The following is a 23,160-nucleotide window of genomic DNA, read 5'->3' as shown; positions in this document are numbered from 1 at the left end:
CCCAAAAAGTAAGCAGGGCATGCCGGGTTCCAAAAAGGCAAGTAGTTTCCATAGGTCAGTATATTGAGCAAAGTCCCTCCCTTCCTTCTCACATACCAATTTCTATTTCTCCTACATTATACACTATGCTAAAACAGAAGAGGAAAAAAATCCATTGATTCAAAGACACATTTCATAATTCCTAATAAAAAAGTGAACAGTATACTTGCACCAATTTATAATTACACAGGCTGTACAACACAGGCAAGTTAAATTTCTGAATTTCTTGAGATCTACAGAGAAACTTAACATGAAACTAGAAAGGACCCCTTCTGACATAAAACCACATACACGCCTTTCACAGCACAATCCTCATGAAGAATCTGATCCACCTCCACCTAAACACAAGTATGGTTGTTTGCTACTTATTCTACCACAAGGCTGATACAAAGTTTATTCTGATGTTGGAAGCCTTTTCCCAATTTCAAGCACAAATTAATTCATAGACTATTCATACTCATTTGTTCTTATGCTGATGTTATAGTTCAAGCCTGAATAACTTTCGCACATCCCAGGATGCTAACCACTTTGAAATATTCACACAGCATTATCAAATCTTTCTCCAAGCTTGTGAGCTAAGCTACCCAGGACCCTTTAGGTTGCTTCCACATGGAACTCTCAGTCTCCCATACCCTACTAGCACCTATTTCCTCCAGCTGCTCTGGTGGAAATTCATTCCCCTTGGGAACAGGAGGCCGGCACACACATATAGAGGGGCACCGCTACTCTTGGCGGAAGTTCCAGGAGCCGTGAGCTTCAGGGCTTCATCTTGTAGTCAGTCCAACTCATCATTAGCCTATGCTGCTCATTTGACAGCCACTTCCAAAAGACTGACCCCCAATCAGGCAGCCGAGTACAAGCGTTAAACTTTATGCTCCTCCATTCCATCATGTTTCTATTGAGGTCTACTCAAAGTCATCAAAGTTTTACCAAATTAATGAAAGGACTACGAAGAGACGCATCCCAAGACTAACTCTGAAAGACCTTCACTACCAGCCTACTTCCAGTTGAACTCCTTCTCTTGTTGAGAAGAAACTCTGAGCAGAGGGGGTTTGTAATCTGCCTTCTAACTCTCCACCAGTCTCCATCTTTCCTGTAAGAGACTAACAGGCTTCTCCCAGGCTTTGGGAAAAGTCATCGTTTAGACAAGGACGAAAGCTTTCAGTCCAAAGGGCTTTGCTCTCCTCCTCCTCCTCCTCCCCGAGGGAGGACATGCTCGTCTAAACACTTCTGGTTAGAATTTAGGCTTAATATTCCCCCGTTCTCCCTCCCACTGCCCTTGAAAACATATTTACCACACAGTATACTGCCATACAGGCACTGCTCAGAATCAGGTGAGGACGATGCAGTTGGGTCCGATAATAAACCAGCTAAGGAAGCAACAAACTGACCAGGGCAACAGGTTTTGCCACCCTCAATCAAACTCCATGATCAGCAACAGATTAATGGCATATACTGTGCCTCCTATTGAAATGTCCAGGGGATAACAAACTACTTAGCTCGTAAGTAAATGCTTTACAGTAGCCTTCCTGATGACAACACATTTGCTTCTAGCTACTTCCTTCTACAAGTAAGAGAATCAGATTTTGCTGCTACAAACCTATATTTACAGTCACCTCTTACACCGTCTTCCTAAACAGGACACTCGTATTTAGTCGGGAGACCACCTCGACGGTTGCATGAACAGATTACTGCCCTACGGCATAACAGATACGGTAAGCGAGAACCGCCACAGGACAGGAAGAATCTTGTGAATCCATTCAGGTTTACAAGGTTAGTGAGCGACTGGAAAAAACCCCACATTTGTACTCAACTGAACGTAGGATTTAAAATTATTCCAATATTTAAAAACAGCCTCACATGCAGTATAAAGCATTCATAAGCTTCTGTATTTCCTATTTGCATTTACCGTGCTGAAGCTTGCTTGCACACAAACACAGAAGCAGCCTGGTCTGGAAGATCAATAGTCTGGAATTGGCAAGGTACAAACCCAAGGTAAGCTCTGACATTTACCTCCCGAGCAATTTCCTCTGCCTTTCTAATCTCCTCTCCAAAACTGAGCTCATGCACACCTAGGTGAAGTTCATCAGGCTAGTAGTTGCTGTTATACATTGCCCCAGAGAGCAACAGAATTAAGTTCTGATCTCAAAGTTGGCCTCTATACACTTCTACCCTGCATTTCAAATTTGATCCAAGCCCAGAGGAGACACTAGGGCCGGTTTCCCGACGCTAAACAGTGACTAAAAGAGCTGCATACATGCAGATTTGTACTAACACACGAACACACAGATTTCAACATGAAGCAGCGCTTTAACCAACAGGGGAAAAAAAGCTCAGCTGTCTGCACCTTTCAAAAAAAGCAGAAAGATGTGGCTATTGACAGCTCTGAGTGCTCCCTACGAACCCACAAGGGCTTGTTTTAAGGACAAAGTTTACATTCTCTGAGTGGTGACTCTTGCATGGTCACCATGATTAGCATAAACAACCCTCCAGTACCTTTAAGCAGACAATTTTTACAACGAGAATAGTCTCCACAAGCTGGTCTACACGGGTAAAAGCAATATAGTGGTTTGAGTATGAACAAAATTGACAAGACGTTTTAAGTCATTACAGTAAGACACTTAAAGAAAGACAACCTTCCCAATACTGCATACTGATAAACTTAAGCTGGAGGGGTAAACCAAGTTTTATTTAGATATGCATTAATGGCCTTCATACAGATAACCAACTAGAAAACAAGTTAGAAATACAAGGCGTGAAGGTCAGAGATTCAATTTGGGGGGCTGGGGGGTGTGGAGATAAGGATTTCAGCTCCAGTTTCTGTTCCTTTCTCTGAGCTTAACATGCCTCTGATACAAAAACACAGGGAATGACAGAGACAGGGAGAACTACAGTCAGTTAGCCTTTAGACCACACTCCAACTCAGGACGCTTACAGCAGTCACAAGCCCTTCCCTCTGCTTTCCACGTTCATTTGGTGCTCCCTGCAGGGCAGCCTGCGGAGGAGAGCCGCTGAGGCTTCCCGTCCGGCCTTTACAGGGCCTAGGTAAGACATGCTGCACTTCACCACACCCTGTAAAATAAAAGGTGATTTGTTCCAGTGAGTCCACTCTGCCCAAGTATCCTGTCTGGAACAGTGACCAAAGATACAAACCCTGCTGGGAGAAGACATTGGCAGCCATATCCTTCAGTCCCATAAATTTACGTAGCCCTATAAATTTCCCTTTGGGAGAGTATTTTCCTATGTTTCAGAAATACAATGAAAATGCTTTCAAGCGCTTCGCCGGTAAACATGCCCTTGTAGGCTCAAGGGCAGTACTGAGACTGTAGACAGTTGCACGGTCATCTGCTCATATTATTCTTTAATTAACGTGGACTCTCCACTCCCAGTTAAGTTCCAAAGGCAACACCTTCCAGCCTGTTGTTATCCGTATCAAGGGCAGGTATCTTTGCCTACCAATCATACCTGCAAAACAGACTTTAAATACCAGAGACAATTATGCACAGAGCTATCCGTAAGTGCGTACAACCTGTCTATTTGACCTCCCCGTTTAGCGGCCACCTTGGGAACGGCGGTCCAAGAAAGTTTGGATTGTTGAGAAATACAGCACAGGATATTGACAAATTATTAAAAGTACCAAGGGAACTTTTGCTCGCAGACAGCTAAACTGGATAAGAATATTCCAAATAAAACAGTTGTAAAATTACGGTCATAGAGCCAACGCCTTTGAAAAATGGGTAACATGCAAAAACATATTCTAAGATGAATAAAATCACCTGTATCAATCATAACTTACGCTACAAATTATATTGCAACACTCACTAGAATTTAAGGAAAATGCTCCTGAGTACGTGAAAGCCTAGCCTGCTTCAGCTAAGAATTAGAACAACTTCCCTTTCTTGAAAATTCTAACTCTCCCCAGGAAACAGGGAAAAAGACTAGCCACCAAAGAAAAGCACTAGCAAAAAGACCCAGGGAGTTAATAAAATAAACATCAATTATCAGAGAACCTAACTTGAAAATGCTACAGTCTGCAAAAAAAAAAAAAAAAAAAAAGTATAAAAATGATGAAGAAAAACACAAATGCTCCCTGACACTCTTATTCTGCTAGTCTCCGAAGCTACCATTTTTGCAGAGTCATCTGTCAAACCTCAAGCAGCAACTACAAGCCCTTCAGATTCACACCTCCTCTGACTGTGCAAGTACATACCAATTAAATCCTAGGAGATGCAAGAGCAACGTAACAATCCTCTAGAAGAGGAGAAAGACACCTGCTGTAAAATCAAAGAAGAATCAGAGAAAAACATCAGGACTTGAGACAGAAAGGTATCTTCCACACCTAGAAGGGTATTTCTGGATTTTCAACAGGATCATGAGAGCATTTCTTCCTCCAACCACTAAGATCATGAACTCTCGGGGAAGTATAAAAACAATCCTCCGATCAGCAACTGCTGCAGGATGAACCTACGCTGAAAACACAGGTAGGAAGGAGGCCGTTGGAATAAGTTCGTACTTCCTCATAGGTGACAAGCCTCAAAGTCAGATTTTACCATTTCACCCAGCAATATTCTCTGCCTCTTGCAGAACTGTTTTGAAAGTTAATTCTTCTGACAAGTGCAATAAACTACAAATTCAGCAAAACCAAAATGACCAAAACTAAACCTATTACAATCTTCTTACTTCACACCAAAAAAAAAAAAAAAAAAAAAAAAAATCACTTTCTTGTGAGATAAATGTACTACTACTTACAATTCATTCACTTCCATATTGAATCGCGTTAACCCTTACTCTTCACTAATGCTGCTACATCAGGAGGTGGTTTTCCAACACAAGCCCACAGTTTACCAGGACAGCTCCAAGAAACACGATAGATACCTTTTAAAACAACCCATTATTTGTTTCCACACATCTTTCCTAGCCCCAGACAGAACAAGAATTGAGGCAAAGGATGCTTTAAAATTACATAGGTTTTCAATATTCACCTCCTTTTTTAATCAGCTGCTTTAGTACAGCTCTCAATATATACAAACCCAACAGATACAAACAGAGGTAACTAATAAAATGTTGTGGGTTCACAAGTAGTGCTCGCTTTCATAGGGGTTCACAAATCACACTCTATTCATCCAGACGATAGTCTGCACTAACTTATCACTGCGCTCTCTGGAGAGAATTAAAGCAGCTTGTCATTTCCTCACAGACACCCCCCATGTACACACTAAAAAGTACCACCACCTCATTGCTGTTACAAAGCCAAAAGGGTTTTTACACCCCCTACAAACCAGAAAACATAAATTCCTTGCTACGACATTGTCTTTTGAAAAATAATGAGCATAGTATCTCTTTTCCCCTGCAGTATACCTCTTTCATCTGCAAAAATGAAATGCGTGCCAAACCTCACTTTTTCCCTATTACATACCCTTTGCATCCTGCTTCAGTTTTGCTGCAGCACACTCTGCACGCGGGTAATATAGCTTCCGTTAGCATCTAGCCTAAATTTCTAGACTTAAAAACCAGGAGCTGCCAGCGCCGAAGGGGCATAACACTAGCATCCAAAAATCCCCATGCGCACCTTCAACAATAAAGCAGAAACGTACTAAGGATGCACCAGAACATACACAAGCTCAAACTTCCACAACTCGGTGCCCTGCTGACACGGTGTTAAACAAGCAGGCATATCCCGGGTGTTCAAACATTGTGGCGGAACAGTAAAATGTGAAAGCCCATGCCATGTGACACAGAGACCGCGGCCAAAAGACTACCGACATCCTGAAGATTCCTTGCGCTTCTCTGCATTTCAGCAACTGGGTTTCCAGGTTGACAGCACAGGGAAGCTCAGAAAGAAACAGGACAGACTTACTTTCAACTGGTATTTCACTTTCAAAGAAAGTTAAGAACGTCTGTCGAGGGTTTTTAAAAGCCTGTTTCATGTCTCCACAGTGATAACTACAACAGAAGCACAAGATTTAGAAGCCTACAATGCCATCACCGTCACCTCAGACGAGAGGTGCGGGCTACACAGGTCTGCATCAGACAGAGCTTGATACTCGCTCCTAACACAACGCTTAATGTGCCCACTCTCTCACAGACAGCCAACAAACACAAGGAGCAGCTTCTGCAGATAAATGCACGCTTTCCTTTGTCCTGGTTAAGCCTGGATGCTCAAGTACTGAACTGCCCCCGCTCAGAACACCACAATGATTGCAACGGGTAAATCCACCTTGCTCCTGCCGAGCACGAAGAGTCCAACGCTGATTCCCATGCCCTCCAGAGGTGTTCCCGCCAAAGCCTAACAAAACCAGCCCTGCCTGCAAAAACCTCTCCATTTCATGACTTCTCCGTTTCTCAGATAAGAGGGCCTGAGGCTCAGTCTCCTCCGCTTTTTTGGTCAGTCAAAATGTTTTGACAGTCTTCATCTAGCCCTTGCACAAATAAATAAGAACATGCCGTGCTTCAAGCGTAGTTTTTGTTCAGTCAAAATACTCTGTTGGCCAATACTCTAAAACACAACTAAACCAAAACTAAAGCCACATCATTAATAGCATGTTTTGAACTTTAAAAATTCAACGGTCTGATGAAGCAGGAAAAAAACAACACTTCCTTGTGTCAGAGCTGCAACAAGCCTAACTGGTTACTATGAAATGCGTTCCTTCCAATTCTCCCTGGAAGGTTAGTCTACATATTCCTTACCAGTTTTAACGACAGCTTGCGGTTACAAGCGTAAACTGTTGCTAGAATACTACCTTGCGCTGTAACATCAAGTCTCTTCAGGTTAACTTGGTACTGAGAAGAAGGGGAGAAATTGCTAGAGCCAGAAACCAATTCTGGAGCCACGAGTTTCCTGGGCCTACCACCACTAGGCGATTTTTGGCCTTGTCGCAGCACAGGGCACAGCTCCAAGTAAACAAGCGCACCTCTAGCAGAGAAACACACGCATACAGTTCAAAGACTAAAAGATATGTTTCCTGAGCTCCCCAAAACAAACACATTTGTTTCAAGGCCTTAGAAAATTCACCTAAGAAACCAGTGCGCTCTGATACAATGGGTATTTCTAAAATTCAGACGGAGAGCGTTCAAACACATACTTGGGAAACGCTTGCTTAACAGATTCCCTTTCAGAGCATTTTCCAGTTTTAGCAGCTTTGGGTTCTAGCTGAAGGCTCAGGAGTATTCTTCTCTTCACCAAGTTCTACAATTCACCAGCTTTCAACCAGAATGTCTTTGCAATTTTCTAAGAAGTAGAGCAAGGAAACGCTAACACTTTTTTCACCTCTGCAGCTAACAAGATCAAGGCTTCACCCTGCTCACTTTAAAACAAAGCTCTCCTCAAGTCCTAGCCACGCTTCCTCTACCTTCCCACCCACTCCTAGCCAAAACCTTAAGTCCTAGGCTCATGAGAAGCATTCTTGTTTCAGCTACTGAGCTACTGTAGCAACCGCAGTTAGGAACAGAGAGCGCAGTCTGCCTTCCCATAAGCCAACCCCTAGCTAATGCATTTTGCCCTCTCGTAAGCTGCTGGGGGGTTTCGACCGGCACCATTCCTTCGGTCCTCTCCTTGATTTTACTTCCCCTGGGAAGGTCCTGACCTTCCTGAACACAGAGCACAGGAGAAGAGATGAAAAGAGAGCTCTTCTCAGTAACGGGTGAAGACTGACGTTTTAAATCCTTGAGGGTTTCTAGCACGTGCTTCAGCCAGACGTTTGCCATCTCCCTCTGCCGCGCTGCTCGACCAAATGAACCCTTAGTCCAACTCCAACCGCCGCCCCTCACTTTTCTTAGGATGGAAGTGGGAGAGGGTAAAGGAACACACTTTCTAAGAGCCGATACAACGTTCCAGAGCGTCACTGCCCAGATGTCACCCGAAAGGCTGCTGCAGACACACCTTCAGACGCTAACCTCCCCAAATCTTTCAAGAGGCGGCCGCACGGATGCCTGGCCTCGGCCGTCAGAGGCAACCGTCCGTGCTCAGGCAAGTGACGAGGCAACTTCCAACCCTGCAGACTCACTCGGGGCCCCTCCTCGCGTCTCAGAACGCTCTCTTTCCCCGAGGATTTTTCAGCACTCCCACCCAACAGAAAACACTCGCCTGCAACCACAACGCGTCCTCTCCCCCCTCCCAGTCCTAGAAGGGGAGTCCCTGCCACCCGCCAGTAAGGGAGACTAACTCTGTTACACACCTCGCCAACGCCCGCTCTGCAGGAGACACACCAACGTCCGCCCTACTACGACAGTTAGCGGAATCTCACGCGCGCTCCCCCACCTCCTAAGCGCAGACACATCCCCGCACCTCACGCTGTGGGCAAAACAATCGAGCCCCCCCGCAATCACCCACCTTCACCAAACACAGCACGGGCTTGCCTAAGCGCGCAGGGATGCATCTAAGAGGAAGCGCTCGCGAGCTCCTCTCCAGCACACGCCTCTGCAGAGAAGAGCCCTACAACTCTCCTGACATTTACTCTCCAGGCGGGAATCCGCGGAGAGCAAGCACCACATTTTCCTTCTGCTGCACTACCCACCCCCCACAGCAAGAGGTCACGACCCACCCCCCCTACTCCCGGTAGGAAACAGCAGAGCTTACTACTTTGCCCCATTACCCACTAACCCACGGGCGTGGGCACGTCTATTCCCGAAAGGGAAAACTTTCGCTTCCTGTAGTCGCTCTCGCTCCTCGCCGCCGGCGCACAACGTGAGCCGTTCTCCCCTCCACTTCCCGAGGAAAGTCCATCCGCTGGGCGACTGGCCACAACAGCCCCTTTCCCTCCAGCCAGGACAGTCACGCTGCTGCACCCAGCAGCAGACCCCTCTGCACCCCGAGGAAAAGGGGGCACCCCACGACGGCCCGCTCGCTTCCCGGAAAGGGGCCCGCATCACCCCCGCCCCCCGCCCAAGCGCCCCGCTCCTCTCCCCCACGCTGGAGCTCACCCCCCCACCCCGCACCCCGAAACTCCTCCCGGGCCGTCACCGCGTCCGCTTCCACCGACCCCGGCCCCAGGCCCTCACAGAGGCGGCCCCTCCCCCCGCAGAGGGCTCCGTCCTCCCCCGCTCCCCACTCGCCCCCCGCCCCGGGGAAAGCGCCCCCCTCCCCCCCAGCTCTCCCCACGGCCGCGGCCCGGGCCGCGCTCTCCTCTCCTCCGGGAAGGGGGAGCGCGGCCCGAGCCCGGGAGGGGACGGAGCGCGGCCCTCCCACCGCCTCCCGCCTCCGCGCGGGCCCGCACCGTCTCCTCGGGGTCGATGTCGATCCGGAAGGTCTGCTGCTGCAGCGTTTTCAGCGTGATCTGCATGGCGGCGGCAGCGGCGGCTGCAGGCCGCCGGTCGCGGTCGCGGTCTTCTCCCCGCGTCCGCCGCAGGGCAGCGGGACAGGCGGAGAGGAGGAGCGGGAGAAAAGAGAGGCGGAGAGCGAGCGCGGAGCAACGGCTCGCCCTCTGCCGCGGGGCGCCAGTCACACTCACGGCGCGGCGGGAGGCGGAGCGCGGGCGGCGCTCAGTCCCCGCGCCTCAGGCGACGGCGGGGAGAGGGCAGAGCGACGGGGGCGGGGGGGGCGGCGGCGGCTGCGCGCCGCCGCTCGGCGGGAGGGAGCGGGGCGGGCGCCGTGCGCCTGCGCGGGCTGGCCGCTCGCCGCTCCTCGCCCGCCGAGGGGAGCGGGGAGAGGAGCGGGCGCGCATGCGCGGCGCCCCCGACGGGGTGGCGCCCACGGGCGGGCCCGCCTGCCGCCGCCTGGCGCCCGCGGCGCCACCTGAGGCGCCCGCAATGCGCCGGCGCGGCTGAGCCGCGCAGCGGGCGCCGGACGCACTGCGCGGGCGCGGCGGGCGCCCGAGGAGGCGCGGGCGGGGGCGTGCCTGCGAGGGTCCGAGGGGGCCGGGGGATGAGGCGGTCGCGTGCGTGTGCACACGGCTTACCGTGGTGGTTGCAGGTTACTCGTACGTACGTGCGTGCGTGCGTGCGCGCGCACGCACATCGCACGCACGCGTTGATAGGGGCAGGGGGGCCTGAAGGCTGCAGCCCCTGGCAGGACGGCTGTGGGTGGCGTGGGGTCGTTGAGGCCGGCCGGCCCGCCCGCCCGCCCGCCGGCCCTCCGACGGCTCTGCGGTGGCTGGCAGCTGGGCTTGTTCAGCATCTCCTCGCCGGCACGCGTACTGCGAGGTGGCTGTGCCGCTGAGCCGGCCGGCTCCTTGCCTCGGCACCTTGCGTCGGCACGCCGAAGGGCACGGGTTGCTCCGTCGGCCTGCATGTGCACAGCGGGTAATAACAACGCTGCCTTCCCACTCTCGCCCCACCGCACCGCGCCCGTTCAGCATTCGCTGAACGTACGTTCAGCAGTGCCTCAGCGGCGCTGAGCGGTGCGCAGATACCTCGGCCGACGCGGCAGGAAAGAACCTCGCCTGTCACCACAGCGAATCTCCGGTTCGGCATGGGGAGAGGCTTTGCTCTGAGAGGCTGAGAGCAGCGTATTGCTACACCTAGGACAAGCTTCTCAAAGACCGAAGGCCTTTTCGGAATCCTGACAAGCCTTAGGATGCGCGTACTGCAAAACATTAGACTTTAGACTAAGTTTTAGAACTTAGTGTAGTTCTCTGCCATAGTCATCCCAAGCTTTGCAAGCAGCGTTTGTGAGTTGTTTGCCTGCCTTTCCGGAAGTCTGTACCGTCTTCTCTGCGTTATCCTTTCCACCTCGCTCTCATCCCACACGTACGAATAGGGAGCCCAGGAGGTTACTCGCTTATCACAGAAACTGGTCCAGTGGATGGGACAGCGTAGGACCTCAGTTCCGCCAGGGCCGGCTTCAATAGTTAGTGCTTACCTTTGACGAGTTGTTAACCTCCATCTCCGCTGGTACTCCTCAGGCAATGCAGAGAGAGAAAGAGAGAGAGAGAGACCCCTGCTACAAATAACCCTTAAAGTTGAGCCCACTACACTGGTAAGAGGGACCCCCGCCCCGGCTCCTTATAACCTCTTCCACCAGTAGGTGTGGGATCTCCCAGCGCGTTTGCTTTGTAAGCAAGGCTGTCTTTCTGCAAAAGAGGACGCTGGTGTTAGGCTAACTTAATACCGTCATGCAATTAAACCCCACGTTTCTCAGTATTGTGCAATGCCTGGAGAAATTCTACTCTGCCACGTTGTCAACCTAACATTTGTAACCAAAAACACCTCACCTTTTAGCTCGCCATTACAGTAAGCTTGGCTTCATAACAATTTCTTACCAGCAGCGCAGCAGAGCTGGGGCCAGCAGGCTGCGTTTGCAATGCAAAGGGAAAGCGGGAGACACCTCTCCCTGCACGAGTGTATGGATGCGTACGTGTCTTGCACACACAGCTGGTGGTGCTGCTTCTGTCATCATCCACCTCAGGCTCTGACACGCAGCTGCTGGACAGCCGAAGCCTCTTAGGGCTTTCGCAACCAAAAAGAAACTGCTGACTGTTGCTAGGAGGAATCCAGCATTCTTGGCAGCACGCAACAACTTGCTTGCATTGCATGGAGAGCCATTAAAAAAAAAAAAAAAAAAGGCGTGAGATAAAATATCGCTGGCTATTTTTTGCATGGGTGGTTACAACTTAAAATATGCTGCTTGTTCACTTTCACTATTGCCCGACACCGGATCTAATTCTGTACTTTGCAGATAGAAGGGATTTTTTTTCTAACTTTTCATTCAGCAGTCCAGCTTACGCAAGTGCTGAGCTTCACATGAAAAGGAAAGTACCTCATGCTGAGGGTTTGTGTCAGTTTCAGTACTCTTTTCTGCTCAGAATATGTTAAATGTAAACTACCCATTCTGATTTTTGTGGTTGCTGGTTATAGTAGGAAACAGTTCTGCCCGGTTTGCGGTGGGGCGAAGGTTCATTTACGTGGTGGCTGCTCAGCTCTGCTGCAAGGCCTTGTAAAAGCCTCAGCAGAACTGGGAATCGACGCCAAAGGCCGTGAACTGCTAAGGAGGAAGATTTTCCTGACCGTTTATTTGAATTTTGAGCAAACAAAACGAGAAAAGAGAAAGCTGTGATTTGTGGGGGGGGGTTTCCCCTGCTGAGTGGTACAGGAACTTAGGACGACTCACTGTATGGGGCCTAAATTAAATAGACAAGTTCTCGGTGTTTCCTCTCGCTCAGCCCCTTCAGCTCCATAAAACAGCTTATGGCAGAGCTTGACTCGCCAGGTCGTTCTTCAGGCTGCTTCCCATCAGTTGCAGAATTGAGGGAGCACAGAATTTTTCCCAGAGCACTCTCGTCTTTTAGTTTCAGAGTGCTTCTCCTCGGCAGCCAGTGCTTGGGTTTTTTTCATTTTGTGTCCAAAGTATTTTGGGTAATTGCCCTGTGTTCAGGCTGGAGTATCACACTTCCTGGCTTCATTTACAACCGTTTGTATGCTGACTCAGTGAGCACACAAACCTCTCGTATACAAATAGATTAACTTACATTGATTGGAAGGGGATGTGAAACGAAGCCCAAAAGTTAGAAAGAGGTTTTGATGGCAGGTGCGTACGGCGATGACTTTTGGGTTTTTCAGAACTCCTGGATTTTCCTTTCCAAGTAACTTGATCTCCCTGGCGCAGTTGCTCCAACTTCATGCCACCGTGGCTTTGTCCTGCTCAGCTCTATTCCATTGTCTGGGATGCCCCACAAACTGCTGTCTCCCACACGGAGGTGTATGTTTTCATGTCTTACAAGTTGCTAGGCGAAGCTCTTAATTACAGCTGGCCCTTGCAGAGGGGGAGGAAAACACAGTGAAACCAAAATGTGGTAGGGAAGGTAACGGGAAAGTATTGTGCCTCCGGTACACCTTTCCCTGCAGCCAGGTTTCCTTACATAACCCCAGCGCTTCTGGAAGTTGGAAAGATGCGCACGTTTAAACGGCGCAGAGATAGGGACATGAGCCAGTGCTGTCCCCTTTCTGACTGAAAGAGTTATCCGAAGGCTAGGGCCTTGCTGGTGGTTTATCAGTGTGTGTATGTATGCTGTGGAGCCCACAGCAGCGAGCACTTGGAGCCCGTGAACTCCTAGTTCCCTGTCAGTGATGTTACATTTAATGGAAGGAGCATCCGACTGCCGAGACAGTAAACGGGTCTGACGGAAGCCTGCTTGTTTACAGCAAATGTGCAAAGGACCCGATTCTCGCAGCTGCTGGTGGCCCGGGAAAAGCAGTTTTGCTGCTGTTGGTAACAGACCACAGGCCTTATGCTAACTTTGTGAGGCCAGAGGACCAGGCTCTACTGGGCTTGTTGGGAGAACTTACTTTGTGAAAAGAAGCTTTCTAAGGGTGTCTCATGTTAGGATGTGTGGTTCGAGTATCAGGTACTAGCAAAGGCCTTGAAAACATGGGTGTGGGCTAAAAGAGCATCCCCGAGGTATAAAGAATTCCGCAGTAGTCAGTTCCCGGCCATAGAAGTACAGCCTTGAGACCTGAGAAAAACCGTGATCATAAAGAGAAAACAGAAGAAGAAGCTAAGCAAGAAAAATGTTGAGCAACAGGATAATACGTGGTGGGATAACCCCAGGTGTGGGGCGAGCACCGGTGGGTGAGGATGGCCTGTGGTGACATCGCCCAGCGGTGGACAGCGGTGCCCCCGAGTGATGGGTTCTGAGGTCACCGAGGAATGGACTGTGATGTCCCCGAGCGATGGATTGTTACCACGCGTCCCTCCCTGCTTGAATTCGGGCCCCGAGCCTCAGACAGCCGGCTCGTGCCCACACTCCAGCTGAGCGGATTCGCGAGGTCTGGAGTGTCGAGCGAGGCCTTTCTGAGCAAGTGCTGGTGTTGGGCTCGGGCAGTTGTTTGTTGCAGCTCTCCGCGCCCAACCTCAGAGCCGTCCAAGGATTCTCCCCGGCCCTGCCAGGCTCAGGCAGCCGGGGCACCCAGGAGGCACACTCGCAGCAGCAGAGGTGAGCTGGGAGGGGAAACCTCGGCCTGCAGTGGGGAGCTGGGAGGGTTTCCTTCTTGAGGGACCTGGGCACTTCTTCCACCCCTCCGCGGGCCAGCCAATGACCCTGGCCTCTCTTCCTTCTCTAGCGTGACACCCGCTGCTGCAGCGCCAGTGACAGGGAGCAGCTCAACATCCCCAGCTCCCCCCAGCCCACCGCAGCACGTGGGGACCATGGCCGTGGAGCTGGACAACCGCTGTCCCATCTGCCTGGACAGCTGGGAGGAGGCCAGCTACGTGATGCCGTGCCTCCACCAATTCTGCTACGCATGCATCCTGCGGTGGGCTGAGAGCAAGCCCGAGTGCCCCCTCTGCAAGAGGAACGTCACCTCCATCTTGCACTCGGTGCAGGCGGACGACAACTTCAAGGAGCACGTTGTCGCACCACCTCCAGTGCCATCCGTTGCCGTCCACCTGGCAGGAGGTGCTCCTGGCCATCCAGCTGCCCACACTCAGCCATCAGCTGCACAGCCGCTGCCCAGGGCTCCTGTGGGCAGCCTCCATCCCCACGTCTGGGCATCCCTCTTCCAAGAGGACCCAGATCTGCTCCGGCCCGTGATGCTCTGGCTGCGACAGGAGCTGCGGCTCTTCTTCGAGGGTGGCCGCTGGGAAACAACTGCAGTGCGGAGGCTCGTCCTGTCCAGCCTGCACCTCTTTGGCCTGGACGAGGAAACCCTGTTCCAGCTGCTGCAGGGTGCCCTGGGCTGGTACACGAGGACCTTTGTGCGCCAGCTGATCGACACCATCGTGCAGCGGTGCGGTGGGGAGGCACGACGCCGGGTGGGCCTGGAGGACGCCCGTGCTGCCGAGGAGCGGGAGGGCAGCCCTGCGGCTGCCCCCAGCCCCGCTGCCTCCCAAAGGGGGTCTCCTGCCCCCAGCCCAGCCCCCTCCAGCAGCCGTGGCACAGCCGAGGCAGAAGAGCTCCCCAGCACCTCATCGGCTGCCCTTCGTGGGGGTCCTGGCAGCCCTCCCTCTGCCCCTGTTCCCACCCACAGGGAGCACGACGAGCCACAGGAGGACGCAGAGGAGGCTGTGCCCGGGCCCTCCGCTCCCAGCCAGGGCAGCGATCTCTCCCCTGGGGCACGCCGGAGAGCCCCAAAGAGGAGGGCTGGCAGCCCTCGGGCCTCCTCACCTCCAAACAAGAGCCCACCCCACCGGCCGCAGTAGGAGGGTGCCCCAGGAGCTGGCAAAACCAGCGACGGGCCAGCAGCTGGGGCACCCTCCAGCCTCCCAAAGGGATCCGGAGACGGTCATTAGTAGCCTAGCGCTAATGATCAAATCGTACAATAAACGTATGAAAAGTACAGAAGTAGTCTTGCTCTTTCTAACAATGTCGTGGGCGTTGCTATCCCCGCCCGCGTTGCTTTCTCATGTGGCCACAAACAGCTACCGAGAGGACTCGCTCCATCCTTTCCCCAGGGGCAGAAGCGAGGAGGACTGTCCTCGAGCTCCTCACACCATCCTCTCGCCTGTTTTTAAAGATGGGGTGCAACACTTGGCGCCCTCTAGTCTTTGGTGCCTCCCCCAAGCTCCACGACCTTTCAGAGATGACAGAGAGCGGCCTCACAGCGACACCGGCCAGCCCTCTCAACACCCTCAGACAAATCCCACCAGGGTCGATTGACGTGTATGGGACAAGATTTCTCAGCAGACCCCCGAGCTGAACATCCTCTTGCTACTGGAATTCCTCTGCTGCTGGAGCCCCGGCCTCTAGGCTAAAATGCCTGGCAAGAGTGTCAGGGGAAGACCGAGATGAAGGCGGCACCGAGTACCTCGGCTTTGCCTGCCTTTGCCGTTCCTGTATCACTCAACCCGCCCGGCAAGCAGGCACACACGTTCCTTGCCTGATGTACTATTTACGTAGCAGCAGACCTGCTGCTCTATTCAGGAATATGTGTGCCCACACCCGCGGATTAGTGGGCAATGGGGCTGGCAAGGGATATCAGAAGCAACGTACCTAACGTGTGTTGCTATTTTTCTTTCGCAAGAGGTAAATGAGTGGCCCTTGTTCCATCGCTATACCTATCTCATCCTGCATGTCCCATTGATGGTATTACTCCTTTCTCACAATCAAGAGGGTTAGCTTGGATCCCAACACCTGGCCAAGTGTCATTTATGCTAGTAGACTGACTCTTCCACAGGCATCCCTGTCACAGGGCTTTAGCTACAGGACCTAATCGTTGAACCCGCTGAATCGTCAGTAGAGCAACTGAATATCAGAGTGCACTTCCATTCAGGGGGCTGGGCGGGTTTTTTTCTTTTTTAGGGGTCCCCAAGTTAGACACCGACTATTACCTGTCATGTGATTCCATCTACCCTCTTCACACGTGGGCCATAATGGTTTAAGATGCAATCCCCAAGGATACAAATGGCAGTTCCCAGTCTTATTTTGTTCTATTGCCTTTGCCAGGAGAGAATGATGGTTTCCTCTCCGACAACTGAGGACATGAGTAACGTCTCCTGGACAGGTCTCGATGCACCAATTATCGACAGCGTGGGGATCATTGTGCGTAAGGTTTTGAAACGTGGGGGGCCACTTTCCTAATCCCAAGACTACCGAAACAAATATTATTGTTTATTAATATTTATTAATATTCCCCAATTTAAAGGGTTGTCTGCCGACTCAGGTGGGGGGGGAGACAAGCGGTTGCACTGCTAACATTCTGGGTTCGCCAAAAGGACGGGATAAGCTGTAAAACCAAATTCTCTTGACCTAGAGCTAGTACCAGATGGGATATTATAATAAGCGGGTTCTTCGTTCTCTCCAAGTTCAACCGCCTCTGATTAGCCAAAGTTTGAGTTTCCCAGCCTGTGTGGCTGTCCGCTTTTCTTGATCGGGTTCTGGTGCTCTTTTCACTCGCCTGCGATGAATCCAGGAGTCAATTCCTTCTACTTTGACTGCAGCACAGGTTTTCAGTAACACGGCGTAAGGTCCTTTCCACCTTTCCTTTAGAGGTTCATCTTTCCAGGTCCGTACCTAAACGATGTCCCCTGCTTGGAATGGGTGAACTGGTGTATCCAACGGGAGGGACACCTTCCGATTTAGATACCTGTGCAGTGAAGATAAAGTCTGAGAAAGAGAAAGCAAATACGCTTTAACGTCAGCCTGCCCTTTTACATGCATTCGGCCTCCTGTGACGTTAAGAAGCTTCCTGGGATCTGCTATTCCATACACAATCTCAAAAGGACTTACTTTCTCTTCGACCCCAGGAGTTATTCGAATTTGTACAAGTGCTATAGGTAAAATTTCTGCCCCTTTAAGGTGCATTTCTTGGCAGAGTTTAGCAAGTTGTCTTTTAAGAGTTTGATTCATTCTTTCTACCTTTCCACTTGATTGTGGCCTCCAAGGGGTGTGTAATTCCCACGTAACCTGTAAACATTGAGAAATCCCTTGCACTGCTTCTGCAATAAAATGAGGCCCATTGTCAGAGGAGATTCCCTCTGGAATACCGAATCGGGGTATTATTTCCTTCAGTAAGATTCTAATTACCTCTCTGGCTTTGTGGGTGCGGCAAGGGAAAGCCTCTGGCCAACCAGAAAAGGTATCTACCAGTACCAATAAATACTTATAGTCAGGTGACACCTAGGTAGCTCTGAAAAATCTACTTGCCACTATTCCCCAGGAGTTCTTCCTTGTTTCGCAATTCCTCCTATAACCTTTTTCCCAATTTTTGGATTATTAGCACAGCAGATGGTACACTTCTTTACTACCATGTCGGCTACCCTTTGCACTTTTGGCCCCCCCAAATTTCCTTTTGCAGTTATTGTCAATGCGTCTGCTCCTGTACGAGTCTCCTGAGGTAATCTCTTGAGCAAAGTTTCCATCATTCTTTCAGGAATCAATAGTTGCTTGACCGGTGTTATCCACCACCCTTGTTCATTTTTGGAGCAGTCTATTTGTTTGGCTAATTGATCTTCCCTCTCAGTATATTTTGGTGCTGGTAATTCTAAACGAGGCCCTGGAGTTAAAGCTCCTTCAAGTTTTGGCTCCTTTAGAGCCACCTGTTGAGCAAGACAACCAGCCTTCTGCCTTCCTTTTATAATTCCACTATTTCCTTTTTGGTGCGCTTTACGATGCATTATTGCAACCTTCTCTGGTAGGAGAACCGCTGGCAGCAGTCTCATAACTGCAGTCCCATATTTTATTGGAGTTCCTTGTGAGTTTAACCGTCCCCTTCCCTTCCAAACTGCCCCATGGGGGTGTACCACCCCAAATGCATATTTAGAATCTCTATATATACATATATATATATAAAAACTCTTTTTCCGTGGCTAAACTCCAGAGCTCGCGCCAATGCTATTAATTCAGCCTTTTGAGCGGATGTGTTGCTAGGCAGTGCCTTAGGCTCAAACGGTTGGGCGTTTGTTACCACTGCATAGCCAGCTCTTCGTTTTCCTTCCAGCATATAGCTGCTGCCGTCAGTGAAGAGCTCTACTTCTGCATCAGGCAGGGGTTCATCCTGCAGGTCTGGTCTGCTGGAAGGCTTGCAGCCTTGCTCGCCCTCGCTTCTCCTTCTCTTCTAATTCCTCTCAATTATTACAAAACTTCTGTGCAATTGACAATAGCTGTGAGATTGTCGTGCCACCCGCCCCCTCTACCTTCTGTAATTTTTTTCTGATCTCCGTAGCTGCTTGACCAATAGACAACGTGTTAAACAACTTCAAATTGCTAGCATCTTCTGGGTCTAGATCCGTCCGCTTCCGAGCCGCTTCACACAATCTCTCATAAGAGGATGGCGGGGTTTCCTTATCCCCTTGCCATACCTCATACAGCTTAGATCAATTTTTACGTTTTGGAACCCCGTGCTGAATCCCATGTAAAATTAATTTTTGGTACTCCCTTTGCCCTCTGTAATCCTCCACACATACTTGGATCCCACCCCCGATCCTCTTTCGGGAGATACGGATCTGCATTAGGCAGCCCCTCCTCTCCCCGGCTCAGTCCCTCTTGAGCCTTTTCCAAAACCGTTCTCCTTTCTTCAGTAGTAAACAAAAACTCGAGGAGAGGAGAGCCTGCACATCTCCCCAGTTAGGGTGATGACTTATCACTACATGCTTAACAGTACTATACGTTCCCTCTGGGTTATTTCGGCAAGACCCGACTGCCTGTTTCCAGTTTAACAGGTCAGCAGTAGGGAATGGTACGTGCACATACACTGGTGTTCCCTCAGGCCCAACGGCCTGTCTAAGGGGAGCCAGAACTACAGGTCTCTGTCCCCTCGTTCTGCTAGGTACGGGGCTCACAATCTCATCTCCCTCGTCACTTGAACCATCTGTTTCTGGCTGTTTCGGGGGGGCTACCAACAACTGCGTCTCAGCTTCTGTATTTTCCACGTGGCTTTTTCCCGTGTTGCACCCGATACAACAAGAAACCTCCTGTTTGTTCTTTCCCTCACCCAATGCATGTGTTCCAATTTGATGTTTACAATCTACCAGCCCGCATTTCTTCCCGATTCATTTATACAAATATGTTTACACAAAGGATATCCCAACTACTTCTTAATGCAAAGAACACATCCACAGATGGTATTTCATCCCACTTTTCAGTTCTCCGACAAAACAACATTAATTGCAATATAGTATTGTATTTCAAAGATCCATTTTCAGGCCACTTTTCGCCCCCTTCCAAGTGATACGGTGGCCACCACCGGTTACAGTAAGCTCTCAATTTATCTTTCTTTAGGGGATCCCCTCCACACTTTCTCCAGTTTTTCAGGATGCATCCTAAGGGAGAACAAAGGGGAGTCTCCCGAGAGTAGCACTGCCCATTGCCGTACCGATTCTCATCCAGCGCTCCGTACACCAGGACGAGGGACATCTCCCTTCGTTACAAAAACAACGCGCAGGAACAAAAATTATCCTCCTGCTCTGTATCTTTCCTGATGCGCCTTACGCAGAGCCCAGATGGGACAAAATGTCCCCCAAATGCTTGCTACTCCCCAAAAGACTTTTCCCTTTGCCCTTATTTATCTCTCAGAAAATACCTCTTTTCCAACAGCATTGCGCCATCGTGTCGCTTACCGCCCAACCGCAGGAGAGGAGCCGATGGAGTCCCCGATCAACAGGTCAGTGCGCGCTGGAGTCCACTCGGTTCTCTTCTCCCCGTCGGGTGCGGCAAGACAAACCGGGCAAGGCTGTCAGCGCCGTCCCATCTGGGTCGCCAAAACTGTTGTCCCAAAGGTGGGGCCGTTCACCTGGTGCGCCAAACGCCAACATGCATACAGAGCAGAGGTATTTTATTCCAAGTCATGTTTGCGCAAAGATGGGCGCTGCGTGGTAATCCGCAAAGGTAGCACACCTCATACCTAAATGGGTAAGCAATTCATACAGTTTGGTTTTACATGGTTAGTTTCCAAAGCTCTTCCCAAAAACTATTACTGGCAGTTGCTTATCTACCACAGTTTCTATCGGGCTCAAGTTTTCCCCGCTTCGAATTACAGGTACAGTGCTCTTTTATTCTACAGTGCAGGCTCAAGGAGAGTGGGGAGGGGGTAAGTCTTTTTGGTCTCTAACTGAGTTGGTGCTCCTGAGCTCCCCTTGCTGCCCTTACCTTTCCTCCAGTTACCGAAGACCTTTGCTGATTCCATGCCTATTAGCAATTATTCAACTTCCGGTGCCTCCTGGGGTAGCATGTTCCCTTCTCATCAGTCTTTCAGTTCTTCTTCAGGGGCACAGTTGTTAGCAAGGCGTGCGTTGTTTATACAGAGGGTATCACAAGACCCTTGTGGCCTTTTTAAGGTGGCTGAAGTGCATTGCTCCCACCGCCTCCTGTCCCCATGGGGGCCAGCACCGTCTCCTCGGGGCCGAGGTTTACTCGAGGTATGAAACTGCTACCAACCTTCTGCAGTCATTTGTATTTATTGTGCAAGACAACACTGAAGCAGCTTCACACCGTTTGTCGTGACAGTAGAGAGCAGCTGCTCAGGTTAACCAGCCTACGAGACCAGGAGGTGTTAGGCAGTGACCATGGGAGCAGTGGTAACTCGCAGCCACTTCAGCCGCTGCCAGCTGCAGGCAGAAGAGGGTCTGCATGTTACTTTTTGTTGGCTTTATCAGTGACCTTTCATGCCTGCATGCCTCAAGGCCTGAAAAAAGTCATCAAAAGGGACTGGAGCCTTCAGACGTGGAGAAATCCCACTCCGAAGCAGTGGTACTCCCTTGGAAGCGGGAAATCATTGTGTGCGTTTTCAGCGCCACGCCCAGAAGCGTGCAAATTCCCATTCAAGTTTCCATCAGCGCTTGGACACCACGGATCTTGGCACTGGAGTCCGCACAGAAGCACCTGTAGTTCAGACACACCGACATAAAGTTAGTGGGAGATCAAAATGAAACCCAGCCTATACTGATAAAAGGGGACCGAAATGTCTTTTAAGTAAGCATTCACATAAGTGGGGTCTTTTATTTTGAGAGCTACTGCTTTCTTGTTGTTAAGCTTTCTGCTTGATTGGCATTCAGACAGCTGCCAAGAACACTGGGAATTCACTATCAAATAACAGCGCGGGCAAGTTCATTAGGCTATCATCTTGACAGGCGTCTGTATTTATTACACTAATTATGTGGGCGTAGTAATTGTATTAGGAATATCTAGACGGTATTTCCCATCTGCAGAATCAGCACCAGGCATGGGGAAACCCACAGAAGGTTTCCCAGCTAACTGTAATCTGCAAATTTTCCTTACACGTATCAAAAGTTTTCTCCTTCAGTAGCAAAACCTGTGACTTTCTCCCCCCCACCCCACCCCATACAGAGACGCAAGTCCCGTTAACAGGGCAAATACACAAACTTCCTACTTTGAAATCGCTGTTAATTCATTTTATCCCATTTATGAAGGAAGCAAGGGACAAGGAGTGGGGAGAGGAATCTCAGTTCAGGGAGTGGCTGCAAGGCATGCTGCCTCTGAGAGCTATTCCTAGAGCGTTGCTTCTGACGGTCCAGCTTCACGCCAGCGCTGCGCCAGCAGTCCGAATCTAACCCCTTCCTATACATTTTTGACTGTTTGTTTATAGGCTCTCTCGCAGTCCTCTCAGTGTCACCGTGCTACTCCAGGATAAGAGGTTTGCCAAGAAAGGCTGATGGGAGCTTGCAGTGGAATACCAGGCTGCCTACTGCACGCTGCCCAAAGCATTTTAAAGCAGAGGTCATCTTCCAGGCTTGTCGCAGTCATGGCTAGTGACTCTGGAAGCTTAGCCCATCAGCATCAATGCCCGGGAGAGGCTATTGGCTGGGCATCGCAGTTAAACTCTGTAAACCTCTGTCTGCGTAAAGACTGCTTGTCAGTGAGGAGAGGAAGGTACTGACTTCTGTAGGCTTCAAGAGAGTTTATTTGGAAACGCACAAAGCTTTTTATCCCTGAAAAGTTTCGTTATTTCATCACTGGTTTCGCTGCAGTGCTAGACACTTGAAAGGGAAGGGAATAAAAATGACTGGGGTTTGACAATTGCCAATGTGTGTCTCTGAGGACAGCTGTCTAACGGCTGGGTCTGTTAGCAGGAAGGGCTGGCTGTTGCTGCTGTAGGGGGATTTTACAGTGTTTCGGAGTGCAGACTCTTTGCCAGCTACTTTAATATCTAGGCTTGCTTTGAGCTTCTGTCCCGTCTTTGTCCCTGCCTGTGCTGCAAGAACAAGCATAAATGGAAGCCGGAAGCTGCATATTGGCCTTCTGCAGTTCTGCAGACCTGCGATGGAAAGGCCAGATGTCACCCTATTTCCAACGCAAGGCCAATGATTGCACGAGAGCTGAGAATGGCAAGTAATGCAGTCAGCCAGGGAAGCCCATCGCTCTTTCTGCAAGCTGACCGTCTCGCAGTGAGGGTCTTCCCACCTTCAGGGCTGGGCTGAGCAGTTGCAGAATGGATTGCTGAGGGCACTATGAAAACACCTAGGGAAATGACATCAGAAGTTGGCAGCAATTAATCGGGAACACTGATTCCAAGCAGAGTATTTATCTGAAAAACAATGAATCAAATCCTGCAGGTCTAACTGGGGCTACTATGAATAAGTTAGATCAGTCTGGTTTTGTATGACTCATTAATCATATTACAGTCATCACTGTGGTTATCTGAAAGTATTTTAATTTAATCAAAACGCAGTTAAAACTCATTTAAACTAATTTGGCCTCAATTGTACTGCCCACCCCCCCCCACCCCACCCCCTCCCAACTAATCTTTTCCAGGGTCATGTGAGGCGTTAGACACCAACGTAGAGCCTTCTATAGAGAC

The 23,160-nt window shown here is 50.3% G+C and overlaps 1 protein-coding gene and 1 long non-coding RNA gene across 10 annotated transcripts in view; both read right to left on the bottom strand.

Annotated features, from left to right (window-relative positions):
• RAD23B (RAD23 homolog B, nucleotide excision repair protein) overlaps positions 1 to 23,160 on the bottom strand; it is a 77,703-nt gene that overhangs the window by 26,020 nt on the left and 28,523 nt on the right. For 3 of the 9 annotated variants that reach the window (XM_049796164.1, XM_049796163.1, XM_049796165.1), the window contains one exon: positions 9,252 to 9,326. The exons of 4 other annotated variants lie outside the window; for them this stretch is intronic. In XM_049796164.1, coding sequence (XP_049652121.1) covers positions 9,252 to 9,317 — 66 coding nt within the window. In that variant the 5' untranslated portion in view covers positions 9,318 to 9,326. Of the gene's footprint in view, positions 1 to 9,251; positions 9,537 to 23,160 lie in introns of those variants that run through there. 2 more of the 9 variants (XM_049796162.1, XM_049796170.1) reach the window with 1 other exon arrangement.
• On the bottom strand, positions 16,511 to 23,030 carry LOC126036430 (uncharacterized). The gene is made up of 3 exons (XR_007505150.1): positions 22,618 to 23,030; positions 20,493 to 21,224; positions 16,511 to 20,247 (listed from the first exon to the last, which is right to left on the bottom strand). It is a non-coding gene; the product is annotated as an uncharacterized LOC126036430 (long non-coding RNA).

This window comes from Accipiter gentilis, chromosome Z, assembly GCF_929443795.1.
Source record: "Accipiter gentilis chromosome Z, bAccGen1.1, whole genome shotgun sequence".
Lineage (NCBI taxonomy): Eukaryota > Metazoa > Chordata > Aves > Accipitriformes > Accipitridae > Astur > Astur gentilis.
The sequence above is the reverse complement of the archived record's forward strand: the minus strand, read 5'-3'. Positions and strand labels throughout refer to the sequence as shown.